The 19,448-nt window shown below is 43.0% G+C and overlaps 1 protein-coding gene across 1 annotated transcript; it reads right to left on the bottom strand.

Annotated features, from left to right (window-relative positions):
* Positions 1 to 1,989: 1,989 nt before the first annotated feature.
* Positions 1,990 to 19,442, bottom strand: tmem176 (transmembrane protein 176). The gene is made up of 7 exons (XM_086119474.1): positions 19,284 to 19,442; positions 18,792 to 18,920; positions 16,410 to 16,520; positions 16,182 to 16,238; positions 11,154 to 11,300; positions 4,322 to 4,438; positions 1,990 to 2,483 (listed from the first exon to the last, which is right to left on the bottom strand). The coding sequence occupies exons 2-7, from the start codon at positions 18,915 to 18,917 to the stop codon at positions 2,439 to 2,441; spliced, it is 603 nt and encodes a 200-aa protein (XP_085975600.1). The 5' UTR covers positions 18,918 to 18,920; positions 19,284 to 19,442; the 3' UTR covers positions 1,990 to 2,438.
* Between the last annotated feature and the right edge of the window lie 6 nt (positions 19,443 to 19,448).

Below are 19,448 nucleotides of genomic sequence, written 5' to 3'. Positions count from 1 at the left end.
AGGATAAGCAGATCAGAAAATGGCTGAGTGTGTGTGCGCATCAATTTAACGGCTCTATTTATTTTAGTGGAAATCTTTTCCACGGCTGGGCCACCGCCGCGACCGGGTTTCCAGAGCAACCAGAGGCGACATTGGTTTTTGAGCAAGGGTACGGGTCAACATGGTCTATGAAAGAAACCGACCTACCTACAGTAGAGAAGGCATTACATTACTTTCAAAATATTAACAACGCTGCGTCTGATGATGAGTGGCCGCTGGATGGCTTTGCAGACATGGGGGTCCGAGTGAGCAGTCCCCACACCAACCCACAGGCGAAGGCTTCTCCGGCCCGTTGGTTGCTCTCCAGTGCAAGGGAGTGAGGACCTCCGGTGCACCCACTCATCGCAAATGATCGCAATGAATCAGCATTGTCGTCCTGCGCATTTGGCGTCGCAAATTGTTGATGGTGTGTTGTAAATCCTCGGGCTGCCACTGCTGCGATCCCACCATCAACATGACAAATGCCCGCTGGGATCGGTCACGTGACGTCTGGAGCTCTATCACGGGAACCTCCTCTAGATCGGGATTGTCCGAAAATTGCCAGTGTGTATTGTACAGGTGTGTGATTGGTCCACGGATGCCGCAAATATACACTATGATTGACTGACAAATGAACAAATGACAGAATAATGTGGAATTCAATGCTTTCCGATAGGCCCCCTAGAGCACGCTTTGTGTACTGCAGCGGCAAGTGAATGACCGAAATTTCAACAAGTGGCAGAATATTAAAAAGCTGTTATGATTTCTGCTCGTTCCTCTGTACGGCCACAGCACTGCGAAGAGTTACTTGCAGCTTGGTGAACTCATGGCAAGACGATAGAGTGATTGACCAAAAAAATAAATAAAATCTACATTTGTTGTACCCCGAGTTTAGTAATCGGTTCCCACCGTTTACGAATCTGTTCCCACAGTTTAGCAGATCACCAGTGTTCCGTCGTATATCTGTCATTCAGGTACTTTTAGAATTGTCATGGCGTAATTTATTTTCACTTTCATCCACTATATGAAAGTGCCACATATGAAAGTAATATTGCCCTCGTTCGATGGTTTTGCTTGATATCGCAGTCTTAGCAGCAAACGGCTACAATTAGCCAGTGTCTTTCTTTTAACCCTGGAGAACCCACGGGGTCAAATTTGACCCCTATAAATTCTGCTACTCAAATGCTACCCTTAAATCCCAAAGGGTCAAATTTGGCCCTAATCCTAAATTAGGATTAAAGCATTAAATATTTGAAAAAACATTTTGGTGTTCAGCGAACATACAGCAGTCATTTAATGTAAAATTAATCATTTTCCAAAGAAGAAAAGGATTCTTGGGTTCTCCAGGGTTAATCTTTCATGCATCCAGTTTTAAAACGTTCGCTCAAAGCAAGCAATGACCGAGTTCTTGCTGGAGAAGTGGACAATCACTCAGTCACAGTACAGCATTGTACCTTGTACCTCTCTGCATTGAGAAACAATGGCCCTCTGATTCGGATGCCTCTTGGAATCCTCCCTTGTGACATGTTCTGGGCATGTCACACCTTGACAAGGCCCTCAGGATGCCCCAGGACACAATCGAGACCATGTCTTCAGGTTGGCCGAGGAATGACTGGATCCAGCCAGAAGAGATGGATCAAGTAACTGGGGATAGGGAAGTCTGGGCTTCCATGCTAAAACTGCTGCACCTGACCCGAGATAAGCTGAAGCAAATGCATAGATTAAATTTAAATCAGCAGTGAACTTCAAGACTAAGCTTTAACCAACTAGGATAATAGTTTATATTATCACTATGTATTTTGTTGTCTGCTATTGGGTGATGGCTTCTTCATCCTGGCGCTTCACCCCACAAGATCCCTCTGGTGTAAGAACATAATGAGGCTCTTTGCAGTGGCATTAACAGTGAGGACAGCTTGAGTGACCAAGTGTAAAAGATATTATTTGTAAAAGAATCAAAAAAAGCAACTCTGCAAACGTGTGTTAGTTTTTTAATGGAAAGCGCATGTAGGGAAAAATATGTATCCAGGCATGTAATTTGCATCTTCATGAGATATGATACAAATCATGAAATATCATCAGGCACAGGGGGTGTCTGTCGCTATGCAGTTGACCCTTTTGCACGAATTATTCACAGGTGCCACAGGAAATGGGTAAGTGAGAAAGTCCAGAAGAAAAAAAAATTATATATACAGTATATATATACAGTATATAAAATTTGTTTTCAAAAAAGTGGCGCACTGGTGATCACAATTGTCAGGTGAAATTAGTGAGGAACAGTTGATGTTGCTGCTAATGCATCATTTACAGTTACGTGTGAGTATTTAGTGGTTTGTATTTTCAATTACATGCCACTTATTTGGATTGTGTATAGTGACACTTTTTCATCAAACAATCCACTACATCTTGAGATGGAGTACTGGTCAGGTGGGTCTTCTGGGAATCGATGAAGCAGCTTCGGTAAAAGACTGCAAACAGATAAACAGAGGGTAGTAGTATGAACAGTCCAGAATAGAGTGTTGTTTCTTATTCAATAATAGCACGTTACAATGTTATGTTATAAGGGGTGTTCACACGGCAAGATTTGGTCCGGTGCTACGCCGGGTCTGCCCCAGTAGAGCGTTCACACGTGCAAATTAGCTCCGGCGTAGCCCCGGAAAACAGCTTACACCGGACCAAATTTGATCCACCTCAGGGAGGTGGTTTAAAAATTTGCTCTGGAGCAAATGCTCGTTTGCGAAGCAGCACCGATGTAAATTTGCACGTGTGAACGCAACTGGGTTAAATTTGCTCCAGAGCAAATGCTTGTGAAGAGTTTATGTAATAGCAGCGGTTGTGAAAGCTCTATACAAATAAAACTGTATTCTACTGTATTGTATTTCTTTTAGCGGATCCATAATGCAACCGCAGCCACTGGACATTATAGGAGTGTTCACACGGCACACATTTGCTCCGGCGCTGCACCGATGTATTTTGTTGCGATATATTTTGCACCGCAGCAAATTGTGTGCAGCGTTCACACGTACAAAGCCGCTGAGCGTGTCTGCACCGGCACAGCGTCGGTTCACACGGCAGTTTCTGCAGCGGAGCAAAACAACAGAAAACAAATGAGCTGTCGTGTTGGTTCTTTTTAAAACGTATACACAACTCAAGCGACTACTGGACAGGCACGTCCTTCTCCTTCTCTGTCTCCGTGCCTTCAGCTCGAGAGTGACCGCCCCCGAAAACGTAAATCAACGATGACTTCACTGACACTCAGAAAAGCAAATATGTAATGCGCCAAACAGAAAATCAAGAGAGGAAATCACAAAATAAAGTATATGGGGGGCGGGGGGTTGTGAACACACAACAAAGGAACAAACTACACAAACAACTCAGAGACAGTCCAGTCTCCTACAAAAGGAAACATGTTACCAGCCAAGTCTTGTGTCGTTATTAAACAAACACATGACGGAAGTCCGACAAAGCGCGAAAGCAACGCATTCTCGCCGTATGTAAAGTCTTCACAAGCATTTGCTCTGGAGCAAATTTAACCCAGTTGAGTTCACACGTGCAAATTTACACCGGTGCTGCTTCGCTAACAAGCATTTGCTCCGGAGCAAATTTTTAAACCACCTCCCTGAGGTGGATCAAATTTGGTCCGGTGTAAGCTGTTTTCCGGGGCTACGCCGGAGCTAATTTGCACGTGTGAACGCTCTACTGGGGCAGCCCCGGCGTAGCACCGGATCAAATCTTGCCGTGTGAACACCCCTTATATCCCAAATGGTGTATATTCGAAACATATATTGAATGCTGGAGTCTATACCTATTTTCCCTTATATTTATTTTTCAGACATGCTCTCTGTTATCTATTTATTATTTGTGTATAAGTGTTTATTCGCATGCAAGCCGTCAGTTCCAGTAAAGCAGTGGTCCCCGCAGAGTCAGATAACTTGAGAGTCGTTGTCTCCCCACACACATGAAGAAGTTTGGTCATGACAACTGAACAAGTTTAACATATAAGATTGTTGGTCCTGACCAGTTTGAGACCCTATGATCAGGAAAGGACAAATCCACCCTAAACACACCTTAGAATCTTTGAAGACATAAAATAATTGGCCTTTTATCTTCCTTGGTCAGAAAGGGGCAAAATTGGGATAAAAACAGCCCAATTGTCTTTATGTGTGTACCTGGCCTTAGATTTAAAAGAAAACAAAGGGCCACATGTAAACCTGTCATTTGTCCATATACCTTACAGCACAATTCATATTTATTAATCTATCTTTAAGCTTGCACCCAAATATCTACAACGAAGACCTTGTCTTACACTGTACAATCCAAAGGTATACTTCATTCTGTACAGATAGAAGCAGAGAGTGGCAGAGCCCGCAGTCTGTGCCATGGTGAAGAGCAGGAGGGAGAATTTCAACCCTCTGGTCAGGCGCTGTTCAAAAAGAAACATTCATATAATATAGTCATATACTGTAATTGTACCAAGACACATATTCGTCACACTGCATCAGATGAAGGTCATGAACTAAGACCAAAAAGAGCACGTGCTATTTTGTGCATTGAGTTGTCTATACAGATTGCGTGATGGGCATGTCGCTACTATACTCTATACTACTCATTTTTTACTAATATTCCAAAATTAGTGAGCACTAATTGAGTGTTCACTCAGGCTAACAGATCATGCACGATGTTTGCAACAGGTCTAAAATTGGTGCAGACAACAGAATTTAAAAGTGGGTTTTACGACATAAGAGATCCAATTGGAAATGTTAGTAGAAGAGACATATTTCCTAGTTCAAGAAAATAAATCTAGCGCTTCAATAATTTTGGGAAAGCCAGCAACCACATTTATTTTAGAGCTGGGACAAGTAATAACATGAAATCAATTATTAAAATCAATTGATACCTATTTTGACAACCGAATAATTGCTTATAATTTATAATTGTTAAAATCATCAGAATTTCAGATTTTCAAAAGTTAATGTTCTCAAATTTCTGTCGTCCTCCATGGAAACAGCCTAAGTATCTCTATCATGTTACGGAAACAACCAGGAAACGGAATCATAATCTGCAATGTTAGTTTGAAAGACAGTCCTGTGTTTGAATAAGCAGGTGGAATTTTGTGTTTTGTTTTGAATCCAACTCATCGACAAATCAAAAAAACATCTCATATATCCATCTTCTTAGCCTTTTGTGGGTTCAGGATCGCGGGGTATCAGTTTAATCAGGGAGCCTCAGACTTCTCTTTCCCCAAAATCCCTTTTTGTCTTGCGAGGACATCCCGAGACAGTCTCTCGAGCCTGTCCTGGGTACTGCTGCCGGTGGGATGTGCTCGGAAAATCTCGCCTGAGAAGCCTCCAGGAGGCATCCTGATCACATGCCTGAGCCACATCATCTCAAATCACCCCGCATCATCTCTTACCGTAATATCAAAGATATCAACATTTACGATCTCGCTGCAAGGATCGCCAGCCTGACTCCGGACACAGACACCTCTCCTGATGTTTTGGTTTCCCAATACAACACGGACCTCACCAACATTCTCAATACGCTCGCTCCTGTCAAGCCCCGCTCTGTCTTTTTCACTCGGTCTGCCCCCTGGTTCATCCCTCATCTCCGTTCCATTAAATCCAAAACTCGACAATTTGAAAGACTCTACCGAAAAACTGGTCTCACTGTTCACAAGGACATCTACACAGCTCAACTTTCCCATTACAAGGACTCCATCTCTCAAGCCAAATCACAATACTACTCTGGACTCATCTGCTCTAATACTGGAAATACTAGGACACTCTTTTCACTCTGTCTCCGTACCCCCCCCCCCCCACACACACACACACACTTTTATTCTTCTGACACCTGCAACACTCTGCTCCTATTTGTTATTTAAAAAGTCAATAAAATCCACCAGCACCTCGGCTCCTCTGAAAAAAACTGTTTCAGATCCCAACCATTTCAATAACCTTCGACCAATTTCTCACCTTCCTTTCATCTCCAAACTTCTTGAAAAAATTGTTGCCTCTCAACTTCACTCTCGCCTCAGCCATAACAATCTCTACGAACATTTCCAGTCTGGTTTCCGTCCCCGTCACAGTACAGAATCAGCCCTCATAAAAATCACCAACGACTTTCTTATGGCAGCGGACACCGATTTAATCTCCATCCTCATCCTCCTCGACCTGAGTGCAGCTTTTGACACAATTTCCCACTACATCCTCCTTAATAGACTCTCCACCATAGGCATCACTCACACACCCCTACACTGGTTTCACTCCTATCTCTCTGGGCGTTCTCAGTTCATCCAACTCAATTCCTCCACTTCACAGTCCCTCCCCGTCTCTTCTGGTGTGCCACAGGGCTCTGTCCTGGGACCCTTCCTTTTCATTATCTACCTTCTCCCCCTTGGCAATATTTTCCGTAAATTTGGTATACACTTTCACTGCTTCACAGATGACACCCAGCTCTCCCTCTCCAGCAAACCCGACGCCTCCCTCCCACCCTCCTCCCTCTCACACTGCCTTTCAGAAATTAAATCTTGGTTCACACATAACTTCCTCAAACTTAACAGCGACAAAACGGAACTCCTCATCGGTACCAAATCCATCCTACACAAAACCAACAGTTTCTCTCTCACTATTGATAACTCCACTGTGCCCCCTCCCTGCAGGTCAAGAGCCTGGGTGTCATCCTTGATAGCTCACTTGATCTTTCCACTCCCACATTAATAACATAACCCGGTCTGCATATTTCCACCTACGCAATATCAACCGTCTCTGTCCCTCTCTCACCCCTCACACCACTGCTATCCTTGTCCACAGTCTCATCACCTCCCGTATTGACTATTGCATTTCTCTTCTTTTCGGTGTCCACCACAAATTCCTTCATAAACTTCAACTGGTCCAGAATTCTTCAGCCCGTATCATCACTAGAATCCCCTCCTTCCATCACATCATCTCCCTCCTCCATCAGCTCCAATGGCTCCCTGTCAAGTTGAGGATTCACTTCAAAATACTCCTCTTTATATATAAAGCCACCCATAACCTTGCCCGCCCCTATCTGTCTGACCTTCTTCAAATTTCCTTTCCCTCTAGTTCCCTCATGTCCTCAGCCTCCCTCCACCTCTGTGTACCCTCTGCCCATGGGGTGCAGAGCTTTCAGCTGCTCTGCCCCCAAACTCTGGACCTCACCCAACATCCGTAATATTGACTCTCTTCCCGCATTCAAAACTCATCTCAAAACCCACCTATTTAAAATTGCATACTCAGTTTAAACTCATCTCTTCTTTTATTTATAATTTTATCTGTGGTTTTATTGCTCTTGTTTGATTGTAAGGTGTCCTTGAGTGTTTTGAAAGGCGCTTATAAATAAAATGTATTATTATTATTATTATCAATATCTTAGCCCCTCTCAAATCAGCTTCCAAACCTATCTTGAAGAGAGCGCCTGGACAACCTGGAGAGGAAACTCATTTTGGCTGCTTGTACAGGGTCAGGCAAAATGATCTGACACATTTTTAGGTTAAATAAAAGGCAAATAAAGTAAAGAAACAAAAAAGGGGTTTTATTTTCGAAACGTACATATAATGCCATTTTTTTTCATACAATGCTATTTTGCTTTGTTTCTTTATAATGCCATTGTTTTTCATTTCTTTTTCAGTTGCTGCCATGATGAATTGGACTGGTGAGCATCGCGCTTTCAGTGTGGAAACGTTTATCAAAACAAACAAATATGTAACTGCAACACAACGAGCGCTTCGTTTGAACGTCAATCTTGGATGATCCCATACCAGCTTGAAACACGATCTTATGAATTACCAATTTCAGAGCTACCGGATCTGCATTGAAATGAACATCAACCGGCCGACTTCGCACCGCCAAAATTTTAATTTTTAAAACATAATGAAACAGAATGGCATTTTATGTACTTTTCAAAAATAAAAACACTTTTTGTTTCTTTATTTGGCTTTTATTTAACCTACAAATGTGTCAGATCATTTTGTCTGACCCTGTATATTTTGTCTGACCCTTTTTCCTTCACTCATGACCCACAACTCATGACCATAGTTGATGGTGGGAATGTAGAGCAATCAATAAATTGAGTGTTTTGCCTTTCAGCTCAGCTCTTTCTTCACCACGACAGACCAATACATAGTCTAACTCAGGGGTTGGCAACCCAGAATGTTGAAAGAGCCATATAGGACCAAAAAAACAAATCTGTCTGGAGCCGCAAAATAAAAAAATAAATAAAGGCCTTATAACAAAGAACACACATGCTGTATGTATCTACTGTATGTGAGCTATATTAAGCCTACTGTCAAAATGACTAAGTTGGCTACAAATACACAATGAGCCTTTTTTCCCTGCACTGCATCCTGTAGAGCAGGGTGCCCAACCTTTTTTGACCAAAGATCTACTTTTCGATCAACCAACCTACCGCGATCGACACGCACTTGCAGTGTTACTTACCAACGCATGCCTACCTACCTTCGTCAAGACCTGACGCGGAGGCATGGGACGCACTTTTGCAGCGTGTTCACTATCGTAGCTTACGAGTCGCGTTTAAAATGCTTCTCTCGGCCCTTCACATTCTCATTCTTTGCCAGTACCCTCGGTGAATTGTACATGAAACGCTGTTTTGTTTGTTTGTTTGTTTGTTTTTTGCAACAGGCACCTGCCTTGCATCCCGCCCTGCTAATAGAAACGTGTGTAGCAGGCTATGACGCAAATCTTCGTTGACAGAAACGTTGAAATTTAATATTTATTCTACACATTTTTACAGCATTGGAAAACATTAAAAATGTTTGTGTCATGTTTTTCTTCCTACAGAAACCGTATTAAAACAAAAATATACATTTCCCTCCCCCATCTTTTTTTGTTTTCGAAAAAGCTCCAGGGAGCCACGAAGGCGGCACTAAAGAGCCCCATGCGGCTCCAGAGCCGCATCTTGCCGACCCCCGGTCTAACTCATGAATACCAAAAGATACTTGAATCAACCTTTTTCTCGTCCTAAATTCTCAGATTTGGAGCTGCTGCTTCTCAATCCAACTGCATCAAATTCGGCTGTGAAAGGGTTCAATAAAAGTTGGAGGTCACGACTTGATGAAGCCAACAGAACCACATCAAAAACGACGGACCGACACAGAGTCCACATCTCTGCAGACGCTGTACTCATCCCCTTGTCGATATCTGGCTTGTGAATACACTTGTGAACAAGACACCAATATTCTCAAACTCCTCCAATTGGGGCAGGATATCATCCCTAACCTGGAAAAAGCACCCCACCCTTTTTCGACTGAGGACCATTGTTTCAGATTTGGGAGGTGCTGATTTTTATCCCAATCGCTGCACGTTTGGCTGTGAACCATTCCAGTGTGAGTTGGAGATCACGGCTTGAAGAAGCCAACAGTACCACATCATGTGCAAAGAGCATAGGTGCAATACTGAGGTCACCAAATCGGACCCCTTCAACACCTCGGCTGCGCCTAGAAATTCTGTCCATAAAAGTCATGAACAAAAAAAAGATGACCAAAAGCAGCCTTGACAGACTCCAACCCTTTACTTCGAATGACTCTGACTCACTGCTGGCAATGTAGACCAAACACTTAACAACAGTTGCACAGAACAGCCTATCAAAGCGCTTCATACTTCTGGAGCAGTCCTCATAAGATCCTCCAGGGGACACTGTTGAACGGGTCTCCTCAACTGAACTCACATGCAATCTTGACGACCCTGCTTGGTGGTGTAAAACTGGTCCATTGTTCCATGGCAAAATATACCAAGCTCCTTCTGATTCTGAGGTTTGTCTTATTGATGGACTCTCCCTCCATCACTGTCCCTTTAGCACTGCGTTTAACTCAGTAAACTACACATTACATCATCGGCACAAGATGTAATCTACCCGCATGCTCCTACATCTGATCCTGTAGGGGACAATATGTTTCAGAGTCTGCCAGAAGAAAGTGTTTGGTAAAGCCATGTCCATCCTTAAGGCAGAGTTCGCCACCATCTGCTATTTTCCTAGATACCAAATTTACCTATCACTTCTTCATCACCCCGTTTCCTTCACCAACATTTCCATTACAATCTGAACCAATACAGACTCTCTCTCTGCTCGGGATGCCCAGGACGATGTTGGCCAGTTCCTTCTAGAGCTTCTTTTTCAGTTGTGGTTGTTCTACCTGTGGGACCCCTAATTAAATGAAAATAACACCCTTGAGTTCAAGTTTCAATCTCTTCACTCGATCCAACACTCTATTGACCTCCAGAACATTCTTAACTCATTCTCACCTTAAAATAAGCCGTACTCCATATCTTTTCCGATCAACACTTTGTTAAAACAATTTGAACCCTGTCCCTAAGCTTCTTGCCTTCCTGCATCTCCACCTGGTCTCCTGGAGAAACAATATACCATTCTCCTAAATCACCATTCCAATCAACTCTTCAACCTTTTCTGATATTGTCCAAACATTCAAAGGCCCCGTTTTCAGGTCTAAACTCTGTTTTCCTCTTCTCTTTTTGATGATCAACCTGCTTTCCAGCTCTCGTTCTTTGATTCACAGTTGCTGAAGTTTGACCACCGCCCATAAACTAAAGGCGCTAAGGCAGGGGTGGGCAAACTACGGCCCGCGGGCCGGATCTGGCCCGTTGGTCTTTTTAATCAGTCAAACGTGTAGAGTGTGAACAACAGGGGGCTCAGTACACATCCTTGAGGAGAACCGGTGCTGAGTGTGATGGTGGAGGAGAATGTTACATTATTACTGGCATACAAAGACATTGTGCTATCTTCTTTATTTTCTATTTCTAAGTTTTGGCCCGGCCCTCCACAATATTTTCTGCTTCTCATTTGGCCCCTCCGGGAAAATAATTGCCCACCCCTGCGTTAAGGGGTTCCTCTTAACCTAGGCCGTGACGGATTTGGAACGGAATTCTTTAGCTGATCTTTCATATTTGTTTGGCATAGTTTTAAGCCTGATGCCCATCCTGACACGACCCTCTGCAGTTATCAGGCCTTAGGATCGGCTTACATTTTGCAATAGCATTTGCCCTCGTAGGGCTGAAATCATATTATAACTATACCATTAGAATTAGACTCCTGGTGAGTTGAGGTTGGTGAGTTGAGGGAAAGCAAACGCAGTAAGTAATACACACCGTGGCGTAGAAGTTTACGTTACAGCTTCCATCCGATTTCTTGACACATGATGCCTCTGGATGTTTGTCCAGATCCACAGAATAAACAATCACAGCAATAACTGACACCACTGTGGAAAGAACATTCACCATCAAGGATGCCTGGTACTGAAAAAGAAGAAGAAAATATGAATGTTTATTTAATTTGAAATTCCAATGACCAGAGAAATTAAAAAAAAAAAAAAGATTGTCATATTGTTAACATCATGCCACAACTTTTAATGTATACGTAAATGTTGGGATTTTTTGGTGGGTCATGTACAGGGGAGGTAGCAATTCCTTTATTTTGGAGTAGAAAATATGAAATGCGAAATTTGATGCTCCAACCCTGTTCAAGAGTATTCTGAATACCTTTATTCCATGATGACATTCCAGGTGTGGAGATGGTGGTGCCCAAGTCTGAAGTCAGTTGGATTAAACCTCCAGGACAAGGGTACAAAAGGAGACTATCTGATGATCTAAACATGTTTTTCTGCAGATTTGAAAAGGACACCCCCATTTCTCATAACTTGCCCACCCCCACCAGAAACTACCCTATTCACACCCCCGCGCTCATCCTCTGCCCTGAAGAGCCGCGAACAGGACGTGAGATGGCTTTTCAAGCAGCAGAAGATCAAGAAGGCTGCGGGGCCCAACAAGGTGTTCCCCCTCCCGCCTGAATATGTGCGCTGACGAGCTGGCTCCGGTCTTCACACAGATCTCCAGCAACCCTGGAGCTGTGTGAGGTCTCATCCTGCTTCAAACAGTCAACCATTATCCCAGTCCCCAAGAAACCAGCAATATCGGAACTGAACGACTACTGGCCTATCGCACTGACGTCTGTGGTCTTACGTCCTTTGAACAGCTTGTGCTGGACCACAAAAAGAACATCAACGGACCCCTGCTGGACCCCCTGCAGTTTGCCTACCAGGCAAACAGGTTCGTGGGAGAGGCAGTCAACATGGGGCTGCACTACATCCTGGAACACAGGGACCTACGCAAGAATGCTGTTTATGGACTTCAGCTCTGTTCAACACCATCATTCCGGAACTGCTCACCTCCAAGCTTCTCCAGCTCAGTGTTTCCCCTATGATCTGCCAGTGGATCCTCAGCTTCCTGACGAGCAGGATGGGAAGGACAACATCATCAACACGCACCATCAGCACTGGGGCCCCCCAAGGATGCGTCCTCTCTCCGGTGCTCTTCTCCCTCTTCACGAACGACTGCACCTCAACGCACCCAGCTGTCAAAAACAACGTTGCTGACGACACCACAGTCATCGGCCTCCTCAAAGATGGCGACGAGTCTGTGAACCGACAAGTGGAGCAGCTGGTGCTCTGGTGCAGCCAACACAACCTGGTGGAGCTGAACACGCTCAAGACTGTAGAGATGATCATGGACTTCAGGAAACAAACCCAATGATGTGATTCATTGTGCATAGACTCTTATAAGCACTTATAAAATAACAACAGGAGTAATTTTTACAAAATTGTAATTTTTACAAACTACAACTTCCAGCAGATATAAAGGGCCCTTGCAAGCATGGCCACATTGGAGTACTGGCTCATAAGGCACATATGGAAAGAACCCTCTCCAACAGGCGTGTCAAACTCATTTGTGTCGCGGGCCACTTTCAGGGATGAGAGTGGCTCGTGATGAAAAAATCTGAAAATCACCCAGGAGTCTGGGGCAACGCCCGAATGGGGGCCCAGGGGGAAAAGCCCCCGGGAGCTATTTTAAAGCCTTAGAAGAGATTTTAAAGCCTTAAAACCATTAACTTTATCAGCAAAATTTTACAATTTTTGTTGAAATACCATTCCCTATTTGCTTACAAAATTGGCACTTCATACTAAAGTAGAAGTTTATGTGGAGTACATACATTAGTTTATGGATTTTAGAGATTTTAAAGCCTTAAAACCATTAATTTTATCAACAAGATTTTACCATTTTTGTTGAAATACCATTCCCTATTTGCTTACAAAATTGGCACTTTATATTAAACATGCTAAAGATGAAGTGTATTCAATGTACACACTACTTGAAACTTTCACAGAAAAAAAATCCCAAGATTGTTCATTATTTATTCAAGTGAAAATTTGACAGAGGCCTTTGTGCAATTTTGCTTACGCATTCCTGGTGAGCACCAACATGCAACTTCAAATTTGCTGCTCAAAATCAAAACTAAAAAAGGAAACACATTCCCTGCCATATTTAAGGTTTGTTCATTACTTGTATTCATAAAATGTTGTGTAAATGTGACAAAAAGCTGTTGATTCTTACCTCATACAGTGATAGTCTAGTCAAGTCAAGTCAACAGTATTTATAGAGCACTTTCAAACAGCCATCGCTGCATACAAAGTGCTGTACATGGAGCAATTTAACATGCACAATAAACAGTAAGACAAATCGGTAATAAAGGCGGTAGAAAGCACCAAACAGTAAAACCAAGAACAAATCTAAGTCATGCTGAGTCGAATGCCAAAGAATACAAGTGAGTTTTGAGGAGGGTTTTGAAGATGGGCAGCGAGGAGGCTTGCCGAATGTTCAGTGGGAGGTCATTCCAGAAGGAGGGACCAGCAACAGAAAAGGCTCGATCCCCTCTGAGCCTCAGTTTAGTTCTTGGTACTTCTAATAAAGTCTGGTCCACAGACCTGAGGCGCCGGGCAGGTTTGTAGGGGAGGATGAGCTCAGAGAGGTAAGGTGGCGCGAGATTATTCAGAGATTTGAAAACAAATAAGAGGATCAAGTCCCAAACGGTTTACTATATATGAGTTATGAATGCATTTTCCGTATAGAATGACATCGTCACACACTGTACACAGAGCTTTACCAGCGACATCGAGCTTTTTCATGAAATCCGACACAAGCACAAAAAATGGTCCCTCTTCACTGCTTCTTACTGGGGACACCGTCAGCTTTCTATCCAACCAGTCCCATCTAAACTTGTTTTTCAGATCCGCATCTATCTGACGCACTTGAGCTTTGTCACGAGTCTCGATAACATTCGGCATTTGTTTAATACAGACTATACGCACAAGTAATTTCAATACGCTACATCCCTTGTGCAAAACCATTCAGAATTCGCGGAAAAGGGGTTTAGGAAGGCGAACATGAATTGGTTGTGATTCTGCATTTGCCGATATAGCGACCAATCACAACAAATAAGACATTGGTTTTAGCCCATATACGAAGTAATGACAAACTAACGCTTCGCGAGAAAATACGGTATTCAAAATGGATGCTTGCAAACTTTATTTGTAAACATTACGAGTCCTGAGTCTGCCAAAGACAAGTAAGTCCGACAGCCCAGAAATAGCACCAGACCCAACTCCCCCCACCCCTAAAATTTTCTCAACGGATTTGGAATAATATAAAAAAGGTCCATTTTGACTGGAAAAAAGCGGAATTCCGCCAAAAAGCAGAGCAATCTCATCCCCGCACTTTGGAGTTACGTTTCCCTGAGAGGGCCATTACCACAGTGAAACCCAATACATATCGACATAATCATTTCATCGTATTATTACTCGTACACAACCAATTGATGGATGCCTAGTTTTGTCATCACTCAACTATTTGTTTGTTATACAGTATTAGGTTTTAAGTTTCTTCTTTTCCAGACCATGGTCTTTTTTGGTAAAGAGGAAAACTCTGAGAACAAGCTGACTGTTCCGGCTGTCACTTCAGCCTTTGTTGAACCTGTCGCTGCTTAAAAACAGCTATTTGTTGGTTGTTTGTTCAATTATTGTTCAAGTGAGTGTAAACAGGGTAACAAAAGGATTGCAAAATGTCAACGTTCTTTATCACACGTCACTATTTGGCATTTCAGTACAAATTTTAGCAGGAATCAGAGAATGTCTCAGACAATGGGGAACAGAGGATGAGGTGCTAGAAGAGGGACCATCATGGGAGGACAAGCCCCTACACAGGAAGTACCACCGGACCATAACGCAAGTGGCTGATCTCAAGAAGTCCTACCAGTAGCTAGAGAGGGCCGGCCTAAAGGACAGCACAGAGGCACTCATCCTGGCTGCTCAGGAGCAGGCTCTGAGCACCAGAGCCATTGAGGCCCAGATATACCACACCAGACAAGACCCAAGGTGTAGGTTGTGCAAAGAGGCACCTGAGACGATCCAAAACATAACTGCAGGGTGTAAGATGCTGGCAGGGAACGCCAACATGGAACGCCATAACCAGGTGGCTGGCATAGTCTACCGAAACATCTGTGCGGAGTATGGACTGGAAACCCCAAGGTCAAAATGGGAAACACCTCCGAAGGTGGTGGAGAATGACAGAGCGAAGATCCTGTGGGACTTCCAGATCCAAACTGACAAGATGGTCATGGCGAACCAACCGGATATCGTGATCATAGATAAAGTGCAGAGGAAAGCCGTTGTAGTGGATGTAGCGGTCCCAAGTGATGGAAACATCAGAAAGAAGGAACACGAGAAACTCGAGAAATACCAAGGGCTCAGAGAGGAGCTGGAGGGAGTCTGGAAGGTAAAGGTGACAGTCATGCCTGTGGTGGTCGGAGCACTCGGGACAGTGACCCTCAAACTAGATGAGTGGTTGCAACAGATCCCGGGAACAACATCGGACATCTCAGTCCAGGAAAGCGCAGTGCTGGGAACAGCAAGGATACTGCGCAGAACCTTCAAGTTTCCTGGCTTCCGGTGGAGGACCCAAGCTGAATGTGGGACGGACACCACCCGAGGGGTGAGACAAGGATTTTTTCTTTTGTAAAATGCCTTTTTTATCTGCTTTCATCACTATGACTTCTCATCTTCTTTACATCTACACTTCACGGGGTTGGCATGGAAAGGGTGAGCTATGCCCCCTCCCCACTCCCACCCCGTCCCCTGGCCGATTCAAGTGTGAAGATCAGTTTGAATTGTTATTTTTTTAACATAATAATTGTAATACAAAGTTATTTATGGGAAACACATTTCCGGTAGGTGGTAGTTGTGAAATTACAATAATAAAGGCATTTTTAACAGACAATGCAGTACTTACAGTCCTCGTGGTACAGTGTTTGTCCAAGATGATAGCAACCACTCCAGCCGTTATAAACTGGCCATGCGTAAATACAAACGCACGTAAACACACACACACACACAAGTACACACGAATAAATTGGGTTGTGGTGACTAATCAAAAACGTTGTCATCACAAAAGTATTCCATAATACAGAATGCTGAGGTATCTGAGCAAAAAGGGTAAAAAAAAAAAAAAAACACTCACCACTAGGCCACTCCACCATGGCACACCCAGGTAAACCACCTCAGTGACATTGATGAAGTGCAGTGGAATAGAGTAGGACATGATCATCAGGCCCAGCATTATCTGACTCACCTATGACCATGCACAATATATTTATCATGAAACATAATACAACACCAATGCTGGTATCTTCTCACTTGCTACATTAATTCCACACAATTGCATGCTTGTTTAGGTCTGAGTTTATTAAAAATATATCCAGTGATCCCTCACTTAGGACAGTTAATGGGGACCGGGCCCCTGCCGCGATCAGTGAAAAACCCGCGAAGGAGCAGGATCTCAAAAGATCAAGTTGTATTGTACTCGGTCAACATTTTGTGAATTTAGAACCGTTAAAGCTTTTAAGTGAATAAAACCATTTTCAAATCCAAATACCAGAGTTATTCTATATTTTTCTGTGCTTCTGTGAAATTTGAAGGAAAATGGTTGACTTGCAGCCACATCTTTTGGGTTTACAGTTTGCCAGGTCCCTTGTGATGTTACTGTAATCTGTAGTCACTTGCAATGCTAATTTTTACAAATGTGATCAAGTACAAATATCTCCTAACTGGGATGTGTTGCTTATGATATGTATTACATTTCTTGCTTCTTCATCACCACGTCTTCTTTCTCTGCCTCCTTTAATTCTCACTCTTCCTGCTCCTCCATAGTACTCCACACCGACAGATGACCTGTTGCTTATTTTTAGTGCTCAGGTTGATTGCAAAGTCCAAAAAAGTGTCTAAAACTGTTTTCTCCTATGACAGTGTGACACTGAGAAGAAAATTGCCATAAACGTGTATAGCTTTACAAGGAGTCTGTCGATCATTTGGAAATTGAGCGTAAAGCAGTGTGAGTATTTTCTTTTCAATGCATGGCACCTATTACAAAAATAGTGTACAGCAATAATAGCTGTTATTTTGTCCGATTTGGTGTATTTTTTACTTATATTACTTTACATTTGTACTTTACATTACAGGTACTTTATCAAAAGTAGTTTTCATGTTCTGTTCTATTGAAAATATTACTTCAACAGAAGTTCAACACTTCAACAGTTACTTCAACTGTTATTCATAGTAGCTTTCACAACATGATTTATGATTTTTTGTTATTTGGGTTGTACTGTACTTTCTTCGTGACTGGAGTTAAGTAATCAATTTGAAATGTCATGATATCGCGATCTGTGTTAGGAAGCTTTTCAATGATAGCAGTCATTCAAAAATAGGATACAAATTCCGAACATCATGGAAAACTCGGAATCTTCAAATTTGACACCTCAAATTCTGACCCCTTATGACTTTGCATTCAGACATCCATCAATTTTCCACATCGCTTATCCTGAACAGGTCACGAGAGCGTACCCCAGCTGATTTCAGGCAAAAGTCAGACTACACCCCAAACTGGTCACCAGGCAGTCGCAGGGCACATATGGAGACGGACAACCATTCGCTCCCACATCCACACCGTCACCGATTGGGAACTGATCCCATTCTGCCCGCACACAAGTCAGGCGAGTGAAATTTTACGCACATATCTACAAAGCACGGCTCTTTTCCACAAAACAAGCAAGGGATTAGGCGGAGTTTCTCATTTCTAAGACATTTTGAATGCTTAAAAACATTTAGAGATTTGATTCTCAAGCTATTTTCATCACTTCAAATTGGTTCATATTGTGTAAAAATCACAGATGAAGTGGGGACAGACACATGGACGACTTATGGGGAAATGGTCTGTCTTCGCAACTATCTGAAAATCACGACTGAGTCTTGTTTATTTGAATTTTTTTGGGGGGGAGGGGGGGGGTTGCCCCAATCATTTTTGGCAGGTTAACGGAACACTCCTTAGGTGTGAGTGTGAGCGCTGTCAGTTGTCGACTGGTTAGTGCGTCAGCCTCACAGTGCAGAGGTGGAAGGTTCGATTTCGGCTCCGGCCTTCCTGTGTGTAGTTTGTATGTTCTCCCCGGGCCTGCGTGGGTTTTCTCCGGGTACTCCGGTTTCCTCCCACATTCTAAAAACATGCATGGCAGGCTAATGGAACACTCTAAATTGTCCCTAGGTGTGAGTGTGAGCACGGATGGTTGTTTGTCGATGTGTGCCCTGCGAATGGCTGGCAACCAGTTCAGGGTGTACCCCGTCGACTGCCCAAAGACAGCTGGGATAGGCTCCAAGATGCCACGCGACCCTTGTGAGGGTAAGCAGATCATAAAATGCATGGATGGATGGATGTACCACTTTGTAATATAGGCTAACCATTGCTACAGGCATGTAAAAAGTCTGTGATTCATGTGTACAAACACAAACTTTAATTTACAATACACAGTTAGAATAGTAATATTGGGATTATTTGCCTGGAGTCGGAACTCACCCCAATACATTTGGGTTGTCCACGCTGTTTTGCATCATGCACATTTTGCTGTCTCTCAGTTAGTTTAACTGTATTCAGATCCTCAAGCACCTGCACTGACAAATCCCTTGAGACAGCAACAGCCATCACCTAGAAAAGGGCAGCACAAAGTATCCAAGCATCTCTGGAAATACTGTTGTCATTTTTGTGGAAATGTACAAAATACATGACATCTTATATGTCAAGATAAAAACAGTATCACAATAGATCAAAACATGATTGAAATCTCACAAGCTAAAGATGTTTAAGCATGAGTAACATTAGGTACTGTAATCGGTTTGCACGGTAATTTGTGATAATAACAATGTAACATAGAAACGGGGGAGGGTGGGGTTGGGGATTGGAAGTTGTGGTTTATTATTGCACAATCGACGAGTGCATTTTGTTGGTCCAAATTCAAAATACTGTTTCACATTGGAAATACAGACCAAAGCAAGATAGAATATCTCCTACCTTTACTCTCGTTGAAGTTAAAAACTATAAAGAGAAATATATATCGATATACTGTATATATTTTTTTTAACTCCGCGACGACACTAGAATTTCAGTTACGCTTCTCCTTAAAGCGGGCTCAAAAGCTATGTGCGCAAGAAGAAAAACAGCAGCAAGCGCTGACGT

This window comes from Hippocampus guttulatus, chromosome 9 (assembly GCF_054856545.1).
Source record: "Hippocampus guttulatus isolate MCC_2025c chromosome 9, RoL_Hgut_1.0, whole genome shotgun sequence".
NCBI classification, from domain to species: Eukaryota; Metazoa; Chordata; class Actinopteri; order Syngnathiformes; family Syngnathidae; genus Hippocampus; species Hippocampus guttulatus.
Note: the sequence above shows the minus strand (reverse complement) of the source record. Positions and strands in the feature narration are given on the sequence as shown.